Genomic DNA, 13,002 nt, shown 5'->3' on the forward strand with positions numbered 1-13,002 from the left:
CCCAGTCAAACCGTGATTAGCCCAAACCCTCATCAGCGCAGCTGTCAAGGGGCTGGAACGTTTCTGCTCACCGTCATTGGAAGGAAGGCACAGACAGCAAAAAGAAACTTCTTTGGGGGACAGGAAGCCCCTTCTGGGTCAGACCTTAAGTGATCTAGTGAGGGTTCAGTACAGTCGTTAGCAACATGGATTTGGGGAATAGGCAGAGCTGGGCTTAACACCAAAGCTGTGTGTCTTTGGGCAAGTCGAGAAGCTCCCTGAGCCTCCCTTCTCTCTCTCCTTTGCCCTCATCAGAGAGGGTTGCTGTAGAAGGCACGTGGATGATGTTTGTAGAGCACCTGGCATAGTGCCTGGCACACAGTAGTGGTTCTTATTCTTCTTAACAGGTTTTTAAATCTTCCAGCTTCTAAGGAATGACCCAGTTTCTTAATAACCATCATTTGCCTAGGATTTTTCTAGTCAGCAGATCGTTCTTAGGCACATCATCCCAGTTGAGCCCTAATAGTAACTCTGTGAATTAGGCATCATCTCCACTCATTTTACAGATGAGAAGACTGATGTTCAGTAACTTAACGCAAGTCCTTCAGCTGCAGATAGGGGTCGCCAGACTCTAGACTCCGAGGTCTTTCCGGCTTACCAAGCTCCCTGGCCCTCTATCTCCATTTCCATGGAGTCCATCTTAGTATAAAGTATGGGGGCAGAGCCTTCAGTTGAGAAAAACTAATCAGCAGCCTCCTGGGCTTCGAGTAGAATCTCTAGGGCAGAATAGGTCCTGGCAGGGATACAGAAGTGAAGAGAATTAACACTTATCAAGCACTTTTTATGTGCCGAGGACTGTGCTGGGCACTTGTTTATTATTGTCTCATTTGTCCACAGTCCGGAGGAGGCAGATGCTATTTCCCCAGTTTGCCACCAAGACCACAAAGATGATAAGAGGCCAAGCTGGCCTCTGAGCCCAGGCCTGCCTCGGCACGGCCTCTCCTTGCTCCTCACCAAGCAGCCTTTCCTTAAACCAAAGTCACCCAGTGGGCAGCTCCCAGGATTCCCTGTAGACACCCAGGATCCAAGGCAGGCAGGGAATCTCTGGGAAAACATGATCCAGGGCAGGATTGCTCCCCTTGCAAAAACTCAGGTACTAGAGACGGCTCCCGTGGACTCCATGTTGTCTCACCAGTGCGGGGGCTTGTGTGGATCTGTGGGGGAGGCAGGGCACATCCACTGGCAGCTGAGGACTTGGGAAGGCAAACCTTGCCCTTGGAAAAGCCTGAGTGGCAGCAGCCCCGCTGCTGCACTCGTGCAGGAGGCCATGAGCCGCCCCTTGGGTTCTGCGCACTGAAGAGGCCAGGTGCCTAGCAGAACCAGTTCTCCTGGGCTTGGAAGTCAGAGAGGCACAAACAGCAAAAAGGTTTGAATCACAGCTTAGCTACTTCCTAGCTGTGGGACCTTGGGCAAGACACTTACCTTCTCTGAGCCTTAGTTTCATCATTTGTAAAATGGCTTTAGCAACACCCACCTGATGAGGGTGATAAAGTCATATGTGTATAGTGCCTGGCACAGTCTATGGCATGAAGTGGGCACATATACCCCACTTCTGCTTACCCAAACCTCTTCTGCCAAGCAGGGTCACTATGGGACTAATTTGGGAGTGCTAGAAGGTTTGTGTTTTCTGGGCCCTGTGGTCCCCAGCACCCCAGGGTCTGTTCACTCCAAGTGCACTCGTGTGAACACTTCCGGTGGGTGCCACTACACACAAGGGGTGAATCTGGGAGAGGTGGGGTGTGGAACCCCTCAAAGGCCTCGAAGAGGACGACCGGACAAGCTCCCATGTCAGGAACCACTGACCCCCACCGGGCTTTACCAGGTCACTTAGCTGCAAATGTTCTGGGCAGAGGAGCAGCCGTTGGCCCAGGGTAGCGGGAGCGCGGGAGCTAGCCATTCAGCCTTTCTGGAAGGAGCATTGTGGCCTGGCACCTGTGGCTAGAGTTCAGATGTCACCAAAGGATTTAGATTTTCTTTTTAAAAAGAAGAAAAAGGAAAGAGCAGAAGAAAGCCTCGCCGGTGTCTGGTGGACTAGGGGGAGCGGGTCGGGGCGGGCAGGGGAGAGGCAGGCTGTGGTCAGCCGCACGGGAAGCGCTTTATAAGCTCTGTATTTATTATTTCTTCCTCACCATTAAAATCAAATGTACTTGGTGCTTTTGTATTCAATACACATTTAACCCTGCCGACTTAGATTTCTCAGGTTTTAAATCCAGTGGGGAATTGGCTGGTTTCCAAACTTCCCCCTCAAGTCCCCCTTGAACAGGGCTCAAAATCCCTGTTTAGCATTTTCTCCCCTGACACTGCTGGGATCCTACCACTGGTGGGGCCAGTGGCTGTTGTGTGTGCATGTGGTTTCTTCCCTTATCCGCAGCCCCCACCCTTCCTAAACCCCCCAGAAAGACGGATGTGATCGCTGAAATATGACGGCCAGTTGTCTCCATCATCTTGTGATTCGGGCTTAATTAAACCATTTTGTCTGTGCGTGTCTGTGCCTGGTTGTGGCTCTGGCAGTACGTCTGAGGCCGTGTGTGTGTGTGTGTGTGTGTGTGTGTGTGTGTGTGAGAGAGAGAGAGAGAGAGAGAGATTCACGCACGGCCTTTGCCTCCTGTGCGTGCCTCTGTGAGTGTGTGTTTGTGAGACAGTGTGTGTGTCAGCATCTCGAGGCCTTGTGCATGTCTCTGGATGGTTGTTGCTGAGTATAATTTTGTGTCTGGCTTTGTCCACACCAGTCAGGTGTGCGTGACTCTGGGTGTGTCCGTAGCCATGCGGGTGCCTGTCTCCAGGTCTGTTGTGCTTTCTCTCCCTCCCCCGCCTTACCCTCCTCCCTGCCCCCGCCCCCTCCCTGCTCTGTCTGTTTTATCATCCCTAATGAAGCAGTCTTCTCCATCGATCCTGCTGATTGCCAGCCCGTTCCTTTTGTTTGTTGGCGCTGAGCCATTCAGCAGCGCGCTGACAGCTCAGCTCGTCTAATTAGCTCTGTTGTTCTTTTTCCCCATGTTTCACCACGTTGCAAGTTCCGTTGAAGTTGCCACAAACTTAATCCCCCCATTTCAGCCACAAGTTCACATTCCTAACCTGCCTTTCTTGTAGCAAGGAGCAGCCGTGGGCAAGGACAGGCTGACAGGCCTTAATGTCTGACCTTTCCTGAAACCCCCACCCCAGAACCCCTGGGGCAGAGCAGAACTGCTGGACGAGCCCCACTGCACCTCTGCCTTTGTGGTGAAAATCTCGGGGGACATTCCAGCCAGGCAATCCTGTTTCCCAGCTGTGAGAGGAGTCTGACTGTGGTTGGCGAAACCAGTTCGGAGTTAGAATGGATGGGAACATACTCATTCGTTTATTCAGCACATGGTGACTGGTTGTCTGCTTTGTGGCAGGCACTGTTCTGATAACAATGATAATAATAGCAACATTATTATGCACTTCCGAGATTCCAAGCAGCTACATTCATTTGTTTCTAAAAATCTTGCTGAGCAACCATTATAATACCAGGCACTGAGCAGGATGCTAGGCAGGGTAAGGGCATCTTAAATCTCATCTTCTGATTCAGAGCCTCCTCCACCCTCATCTTCCTTTTGTTATTGATAAGGTCACAAAGAAGCAAGGTGAGCATTTATTGGGCCCCCACTGTGTGTCAGGCCTTTCCCCACATCGTCTCGTCGGACATTCACAGTAACCCCAGAGAAGAGGACAGCAAGTTTGGTGGAATGCACCTGGCTTGTACCACATCTCTGATTTGCCAAACAAGGCTGAGATCAGACTGGCCGCTCCACAGGAGAAGCTTTGGTTAGGCCAGACGTGCAGAGACCTGAGGGCCGGATGGGACTCTACAGTTTATGCACCCAACTTCAGTAATCTGTGTTCCTAAGCCGTTGTGCTGTGTCGCCCACAAATTGCTGGGGGAGGGGGGTACAGGGGGAGGTGGGCAGGAACTGGAGCAGGTGGGTGCTCTCATTCCCCATCTTGTCCGCGAACCTCAGCAATTCTGGCATTTCCTATCTTGGTCCCTCATCTACAGAGAGAGCATCAGCCCCCTGCACTGGGATGCTCAGTCGTTTTTATTGGCAATGAAATTCACAGATAGACTTTCTTAGCTTCGCTCTCTCCACTCCCTCTCTGGCATTGAAAATGTTCAGAGATGATGGTGCCAAATTTAAAGCCATGTAATGTTGATTGGATCAAATGAGTATCCTTCTAAGGGCACCTAAAAATTCTTAGCCTAACTCCAGTCATGGGCGCTGGTGGGAGAGGGCTGTCTTTTTCTATGGGCCCTCGTCTTGGCTTTCAGAGGTGGCAGATCATAAAAAATCCACCCTGTTGCGGCAGCCAGCTACGGATTAGGGAACTGTGTGCTTCACCGTCAAACACACCCGTCGCCGACCCTCGAGCCAGGTCTGTGCAGTGAGAGCGGTGGCCACGCGGGGGGTGCGGCCTTCGTGCTGAGCCTGCTCAGGATGTCCCTAGGCAGCAGAAAGGTGGTTTGATTGGCACTCCCTAATGCTATTATTTGCTCTCTTCCCCCTCCCATTTAGAGAGGAAAATAAGTATCTTGTCATTCAGTTGTAAAAAGAACAAAACGAGCACATGTACTCTAAAAACAAAGTCTGAGTAAAACCTTTTTGTTCTACCAAACCAGTTTCTGGGTTCCAGAAGAAGGTGAGCAGGACTTACTGTTAATGAGGGCCTCTTTGTTCCAGGTCCTGTGCAGACAGTGTCTCATTGAACCCTCTTGGCTGCCCTGTGAGGAGGCAGGGGCAACCATCTCCCACTTGCAGCTGAGGAAACCAAGCTCCGCAGAAGAGCCACAGCATTCTGGTTCATGTAGCCACTGCACATTCAATGGCGATGTTTCCATGAGAAGCAGAGCCTTTGAGCATATACTGTGACAATCCCTTGACGTTTGTTTTGGGGCTGCTTTTCCAAATCTTCAGAATGTTCCTGTATGGCTTTTCCAACTCACTCCTTCTCTGGGATTTTTCCCTGTGCCCATTCTAGGTGCGCCCTCCCCGTCCACACGTCGTTAAGAGACCGAAGAGCAACATCACAGTAGAAGGCCGGAGAACGTCTGTCCCAAGCCCTGAGCAGTGAGTACCCCCTTGCTCCCCTCCCCTCTGTCTGCAAGAATCCTGCAGGGGCCGACGCTTTCTGGAGCCCATGCTGCAGCCCAGCCTTTGAAAAGCTTCCCTGGGGCCCCGAGCAGGTGTCTCACAAAGAGGTCAGTCGGGGAGCAGGGCTTGATCTTCAGTGTCGGCTTCCATTAGCAGTTGTCACACCAGTGGGAGGCCCCAGAGGCCAGGGAGCTGGGCACCTGAGCTGAGTTTTGAGTGGTGATGCCCGAAGGGTACTTGGACAGGGTCAGGAAGTTCCAGGCCTTTCCTTATGCTGAAAATGTAGGGTCAGCAGGAGAGAGTTAGGAACCTGGTCAAGGAGGCTTCCTATTTAACGAGGGCTGCCACCTTTCTAGGCCTGGGGCTTAAGGTCTCTAGAGCCCAGATTTATGCACAAGACTGAGCCTGCCTGCTGCCCGACCCCACCAGCACCTTTGCTCACCTGTGCCACAGCATTTATTGTGTTACGGCTTTGCTTCTCTACCTCCCCTTGGGCGCGGAGCCCCTTGGGGCAGGCACTGGGTGTTATACCCGGTCCCCAGCATAGTACCCAGCTTAGAGTCACTTGCTGGGTAGATGTTGGATAGATGAGGTAAATGATGAGGCGGGTGGATGTGCAGTGACCAGGTTGAGCCGCCTGAGTTGGGAGGCTTACAGCTGCCCACAGCCTCGACTCCAGAACCTCCTGGAGAAGGCAGTCCTGCTTCCGCCAGAGGGATGCAGGGCACACAGCCCATAGTCTCTGCCCAGACAACTCAGGAGTGACACACTGGTGTCCTGTGATGCCTTGAAAGGATCTAGGGTTGTTGAGAGAATCAAAAATAGTGCCCAGGGACCCTTGGGGAAAGCTCCTCATGTCTGCCCTACTCAGAAAAGTTCTCAGGGAAAGAAGTTAGGGAAGATGGCAGGTCTTAGCCAGAAAAGGAGCTGAAAGGAAGAAATGATTCCGAAATGTCAAGCTGTGGCCTCACCGAGGCTGTGACTTCAGCTTTTCCTGGATTCTCTGGTTTATGGTACAGTATTGCTTGAGACTGCCGCGCCGTCATAGAACCAGCCCTCCAGCCCAGAAAGCTCCGGGAAACGGAGAGTGTGTGTGGGTGCGGGTACGGATGTGTGTCTTGGGAGACACTTGGTTATGCACAATTTGGAAGAGAGGACTCCTGAAGTCGGGTGTGGGTTTAACTTTTGCTCTGCAATGGGACACTGGGAATACTGAGGGCTTGCTCCCTGGCCGTGACTAGCGTGGGCTTTGATTGCCCCCTTGTGGAGAAAATGCTGCATGGCTTCAGAGTTCCTCAGACCCTGAAGATTTCTTCTTAGGGGCATGAAACTCGTCACTTTTCTTTAAAGCCACCTCTTTAAAACTGGGCTAAATCTTTTAGAAACTGTCCTGGGATACAGAGTCACTGGCCTGTAGATACTGAAATGCAAACCCAGAATATCAGTGCATTACACACAAACACCTCAGACCAACAACACTCCACACTCTCCAGAACAGCGTTACTTGTTTTGTGGCCAAGCTCTCACTTGGAGGTTGGACTTCCTGTCACGCTTACTCACACTGTGGCTTTTCCAGCCCAAGGATAGGGGATGCCTCTCTAGGGTGTGCCAGAGGGCCAGTGTCTGGTAAGCCCATCCTCCTGGTCGTTACCAGAAGTGCGTCAGTATCACTTTTCTGTTTTTTCAGCAATGTGCCTTGTTTTAGACTTCTGTTTGGGAAACATTTGGGGTTGAAATGATGGGGAGCATGGGGCTAGTTTGATAGATGGGCAGAGTGGCAGTGATAGAAAATAAATGACAGGTTTTCTGTGACCATATACCACGGTGGCTCTAGCCCACCAGGAGACAGAGGTACATTTTAGGACATCATTCCAGGAGTTTCTGTTCACATTTTTTTAAATGGAGGGCTGTTCTCCCATAATGCCAGTGACATTTCTGGTGCAACCTGAGTGTTTTCCTGCATCTCTTCCCATGCTGCCTGCCCGCCCCGATTGTGCTCCTGCGCTTCCAAATGCCATGTCACAACAGCACTTGGATATGTTTTTCTCAACTGTCATCAGCTCCAGCTGGCAAGACCAACTTCTTGAAACACAGGAAGCATCCAGCGGAAAATATTTTAATAAAACAGACTCCTCATCAAACATTGTTCTGGGGGGGAAGAAACCAGCTCCACCAATCTGTCAGCATGGTGTTGGGACACACAAGGAGACAAGCCAGCAGGCAGGAGCGAGATCCTAATGGGCCTTGGTTCCAGGTGGTTCTATGTTGGGCACACAGACTCAGCGCCTGGCCCTTTAATCTGGCCTGGATTTTGTTGGATCATGGATCGTTGTCTCCGTTGGGAATATCAAAGAGCATCAGAATCTTAGAGGACTTGGGCTGCAGAAAGGATCTTTGAAGTTGAGCAAAGGATTCCATCCTTCTGACTGCTTGCCCCAACTCTTCCCAACTTCCAAATAGCACATTAAATAATTAACTTTGTGAATAGCAAGGTGGAGCTGACTAAGAATAAGATGGTCTCCACGGCCTCCTGCAGCAGCTCAGCACCTAGAGTCCATCAAGGCCCAGTAGCATTGGCCACCAGCACTCTGGCCAGTCTGTCCATTGAAGTCCAATTTCTTTCTTTCCAGCTGATGTCCATCTGTCCATTCATGAATCCATTCATTCAGCAAATATCTTTGAAAACCTCCCAGGGGTCAGCTCTGTAGGATTTTAGAAAGGAGTCCTTTAAAGAGAGTCTCCGTGCTGACTCTTTTGTTGACTTGCGTTTTCCCAAAATGAAATTTCTCTGGTGTCAAACTTTCTTCCTGAATCAAAGGTACGAGTCCTACCCCCTTAAAGCCATCTGATGGCAATTGGAAGAACACTTCAGAAAGATTGCTGGAGAAAACATTCTGTTTTTCGGGTGACATTAGCTAATTAATATTCAGAGACTGCTTCTCCTCAAGAATTATTAGCTACTTCCATTATTATTCAGAACAGGGCCGATGGAATGCCCTGAGGGTTCCCTAGGGTAAGAGTTAGGGTTAGGAGGGCTCAGGCAGCGCGGGCTGTGGGTCGGAGGCCAGTTAGCAGCAAGTGCAGTCGAGCACCTCTTGTGTCCTAGGCCCTCTTAGGCTGGTATTCGTTTCCCCTTCCACAGAATGAGAACTCAGGCTCCGAGAATGTATCTGACCGGTGTTCCAGGGCCACCCAATTAGAAAGCGGCAGGGCCAGGACTCCAAATGCTGCTTGATTCCATCTTCTCAATTACACTCTGCTGCCCATGGGGGTCCGTTGTTAGTCTGGCTCTGCCCAGAGAGACAGCTCCACGTCCTGAGATGACTGCCTAGCACACACCCATCCTCTCTGGTTCCCTGGAGGCTGGAGTTGGGTACAGGAGCTGTTCAGTCCTCTTCCTGCCAAAGAAGCAGTGTCCACTGGTGCCTGGGTGTTTCTACCTGGGGAAGGAAAGAGAAGTAACATTTACTGAACATCCCTTAAGATTGTGAAGCGTAGGTGGTAGCTTTCCCATTTAACAGGTAGAGAAACTGAGGCTCAAAGAGGTATGTTAGTAACTTGCCCAAGGTCTCAGGGCTAGAAAATGGTAGGATCAGCTGTCTAATGACAGAGGCCTCACCCTTTCTTCTGCATCATCCAGGCTTTTTGTTAAGAACCTAATTATGACTATGAGCTACTCTGAGTGGTGAGGACGGTGGCGGCTGCAGTGTACACGGTGAGGTCCACAGCTCCCCACCTGTTAAGGGTGGACCCTGGTTGTTTCAGCCAGAGTATGCCCAACTGCCAGGCCCCACCTTTTTTCCTTTTGGCTTGCCAGGTATAGGGGAATTGCCCATCAAACTGGCACTTCAAGAGAGCTGACAGCAAGCTCTAAAAGGCAGTGCTGTGCTCAGTACCGCCCACCCCTCCAAACCACACACAGTGTGCAGACAGGCCAAAGACAGAGAGTGGCCTGCTGGTCCCCAGTGCTTCTGTCTGCCAGGCTGCCCATCATTCATTCGCTGCAGTGGGGGCCAGGGGCAGTAGCCCTCACAGGGTTGCTGAAAGCGTAGAACAAGATAGAGGCAGCCTCCACCTTACTAACTCTTCACACCAATCCAGAAGGGCAGGGCTGCCTTCTAAGTCTTCATGCTTAAGGGGCTTGTGGTCGGCGTGGCTCCGAGATGTACCCGGTCCCGACCAGCTGCAGAGCCTGAGCTCCTAAGTCTGCCAACAGGTGAGACACACAACACCCTCCTGTCACGCGAGAGTCCTAACTGGCAGCATTCTGCTTATTTGAAGTTTCACTGTGCTAAGTAAGAGTGGGCCGGATTCAACCACCACAGGCCCACAAGCCATTGTCCTGCTCACCTCTCTGGGCAGATCCATGCAAAATCTGCCTTTTTCAAATAATTTTATTTGTTTGTAAAAATGACCCAGTAGCCTTATAGACAATCAGGAAGTTAGGGAAAAGAGAGAAGTTCATTCTGAATCCAACCCACTAATATTTCTGCAGGTTCCCCTCCCATCTTTTTCCTCTATGTATTTTGCAGAGCCGCAGCTTCCTTGCAATGTCCCATCATACAGACGTGCCCCATGTCCTTGTAACCCCTGGTGTTTGTGATTATGGAAGATTCCATTGTGTGTATGTATGTGCATGGTCTGCCTAACCACACCCCTCATATTGGATCTGTAGATTGTTCCAGGTTTTCACTGATACAAAAAATGCCAGAGTGAACATGCTTGTTCTCCAAGCTTTTTCTCATTTTATATCATTATAAGAAATAGAATGATTAACAACTACCATTAACCAGGAATCGCATGCTAAGCACTTACATACATCGTTTCATTCAATCCTCACGAGGAATCTGGGGAGGGAGGTATCATTAGCTCTATTTCACAGAAGTAGCAGAGACCCCAAGAGGTTGTCACTACCCATGGTCACACAGCCAGTTAGTGGCAGAACTGAGTTTCAAACATGTCTCTTTAACACCACAGCCCGTACACCTAACTGGTCATATAGGCAGCTTTCTACTGTGTATTACTCAAGAACTTTCTAAAAGAGATGTACCACTTTACACTCCCGCCAGAACTGCGGACTCCCTGGGAATACGGGTCTGGGGGACCCAGAGGAACGTGCGGCCGGCATTAGAAATCCTTCTGGCCCAGGAGAAATTCTACAGGTTGTGCTGGCTAGGCGGACAGTCTGCACAAAACGGCCCGCCCATGCTGCTTAGGAATTGGAGAGTCTGATCATCTGAATCGCACTGCCTGACCCCAGCACCCAAAGCCCCAGAAGATTAAAACAAGATCAGAAGAAGCTGCCAGAAGCATTTAGTGAGAGCTCTGCCCAAAGACCAGGTCTCAGAACACTTTGCGATTGTATCTCTTTGGGCCAGTTGCACACACGCTCTGGCAGAAGCTGACATGCTGCTCCACCCCCAGTCTCCTCCAGACCTGGGCTCAGCACGGCCTCAGTGGCCGGTGATCACAACGGGGTAGAGCCCCTCTGCCTCCTAGACGGACCTGGGGCTGCCCTGGGGCTGCGGGCACTAACCTGCTGCTTGAGCGGTGGCTCGTGCTGGGCAGGACTTTGGCATGGACAGACCTGAGTCAACATCCTGGCCCACCAGCTGCCAGCCTGAGACCCTGGGCATGTCTCTTTGCCATCTATTTTTTTTTTTAAACACACTCCTATTAACATCCTAAGGAACACAGTTTGGGAAACTGCCCACAGGAGCCACATGAGCATCCTAAGTTAGCGGGGCCCGCCAGCCTTCCCTCCTGCCATCTCCTGAGGCAGCTGCTGCAGCCTCAGCCATCTGACCCTCCCCTGATGCCTCCCCACAAGCTGTGCACTCCCTTCCCATCCCACGATCCCTTGAGCTTCCCCTGAGGTAGCACTGAACTGCCACGTTGCAGTTTCGCTTTACATCACACACAGGTACACACACAACATGCACACACCCTCCGGTAATCTGTGCGCTCCTCCAGGGCAGGGCTGTCTGTCCTTTAGCTTTGGCTTCAATTCCCAGGCCAGAGCCTGGCCCAGGCTTCTGCTCAGGGATATTCCTGAATGAATCACAAAGGAATCGCTGGAGGCAGGGTGAAGCTCACAGCCCAGCACCCTGGCGATGGGAGAGGGGTGTCAGTTAACAACCACAGTGTGTAAAGAGGACCTACTGTGTACCAGGTGTGACTAGGATGTGACTGTGAAGCTACCAGCACCTCCCCGGCCCTCTAAGAGCCAGAAACTGCCATCAGTCCCAGAAGTGAGTCTCCAAGATGCCAGCTGAGCCCTGGCCCAGGGGTGGGGGCAGCTGTCTGGGGCCTACCCCCTGGCAGGCCACCAGGACCCACTCCCTGAGTGGCTGGAGTCCAAACACCCAAGCAGAAGGTCATGGACCCAATTAGCAAGGCAAGAGGCTCCTGGCCTGACTCAGACCCCGTCTCCTCTCCAACAGTGGGTCCTGGGCCCTGGAGACAAAGCCAAGCCAGACCTGAAGCCTGAGCCCAGACTGGAAAAGCAGGAACTGCCAAGGAGCCCCAGGGACACGCAGTTGCCCAGGAAAGCATAGGTCCCCTGGTCTCCAGCCGCTTCTCCCTTCAGAGGGAAGGGCTTTTCCCGGGAGCTGCCAAGATAGCGGATGTTAGTTCCCACTGAAAAACCAGGCCTTTAGGATGCCCTTGGAGAAGGTGCCCCACTCTCAAGACAGTATGATTTCAGTGACCTCTGAAAGCCTTTGCCCTCTCACCAGGGCCCCTCCCTGTCCAGACGCTGCATCCCGTTTCCTCAGTGCCCGTGGCGTGCCCGTTGCGTGCCCACTGCGCTCACGTGTGTCATCCTGGTTAGCCTCCCCGCTCTCCATGGGCTTCACAGTCAAGGCGTCGTTAGCATGTTTGTTCTACCACGAGGCAGCCAAGGTTCTGACAGGTGGACTGACCAGCCCTGGGCCAGGTCCACCCCCAGCACTGCCCCCGGGCAGCACAAGTCCCCTACTGGGGAGGAGGACCTGGTCTCGCACTCACTAGTCCTCATGGGACCGGTTCACCTGACCGGAAGTCCTCCTCTCGGTGGCGATCATGACTCGATACAGCAGTCGCTCTCTTCGTTATTGTCTTTAAGGAGATAGTCACATACAAGTGAGGACAAAGATCCAGTGTCCAGCGGGTTCCCATATCTGTCTCCAGTTCTTCCTCCCTGAGAACACCCTAGCCCTTACCCCGGGTCAAAGGCGCGGTTCCCGAGCTTCCTCTGTGGGCCCCGCCCCAAGCTCGTTTCTGCAGAGAGCCCTCTGACGTGCTTAGAGCCTTCTTTTATGTCTTTAGCCTATGCACATGCTACGGTGTGTCTAGAGCGTTGGCCTGTGTCGTGGTGATGGGTGGAAGCTGTGGCAGGACCCCCCAGGCAGAGGTTCTCAGATGGTTCTGTGTGCTAGGATGTGTCCAGCAGGACCAGTGACCTTGACTGGGAAGGTCTTTGAAGGCAGGGACCACCTTATTCGTCCTTGAACACCTGGGGAAGACCCTGCACGGTATGAAAATGCCCAAAATCTATTTGTTGGCAGGTGAATGTGGCCTATGGCTAGCAATTGAATATGGACTAGGCACTACGCAAAGCGTTTACAAATATTTTCATTCAACTTTTGTGATAAGACCATCAGGAGGGCTGTAGAATCCCCATTTTGCAGATAAGAAATTGAGGTTCGGGGAGGAAATAACCTTCCCAAGATCGTCTGGCTGGGAAGTGCGGGATGGGGGAAGACTGGACAGACTGACATCCACCAGGCAGGCAGGACAGGCCTTGTCCTGGGGCCTGTCCCTGCTCATCAGCCCCACAGGGGCCTCATAATCAAGGGACCCCAGCGCGGCCCAG

At 52.0% G+C, this 13,002-nt stretch overlaps 1 protein-coding gene across 12 annotated transcripts in view; it reads left to right on the forward strand.

The window, feature by feature from the left end:
* Positions 1-13,002, forward strand: part of DENND1A (DENN domain containing 1A) — a 513,599-nt gene that overhangs the window by 487,846 nt on the left and 12,751 nt on the right. For all 12 annotated transcript variants that reach the window (XM_070518780.1, XM_070518782.1, XM_044778816.2 and 9 more), the window contains one exon: positions 5,035-5,123. In XM_070518780.1, coding sequence (XP_070374881.1) covers positions 5,035-5,123 — 89 coding nt within the window. The remainder of the gene's footprint in view (positions 1-5,034; positions 5,124-13,002) is intronic.

The sequence above is a fragment of the Equus asinus genome, chromosome 10 (assembly GCF_041296235.1).
Source record: "Equus asinus isolate D_3611 breed Donkey chromosome 10, EquAss-T2T_v2, whole genome shotgun sequence".
In the NCBI taxonomy this organism is placed as follows: domain Eukaryota; kingdom Metazoa; phylum Chordata; class Mammalia; order Perissodactyla; family Equidae; genus Equus; species Equus asinus.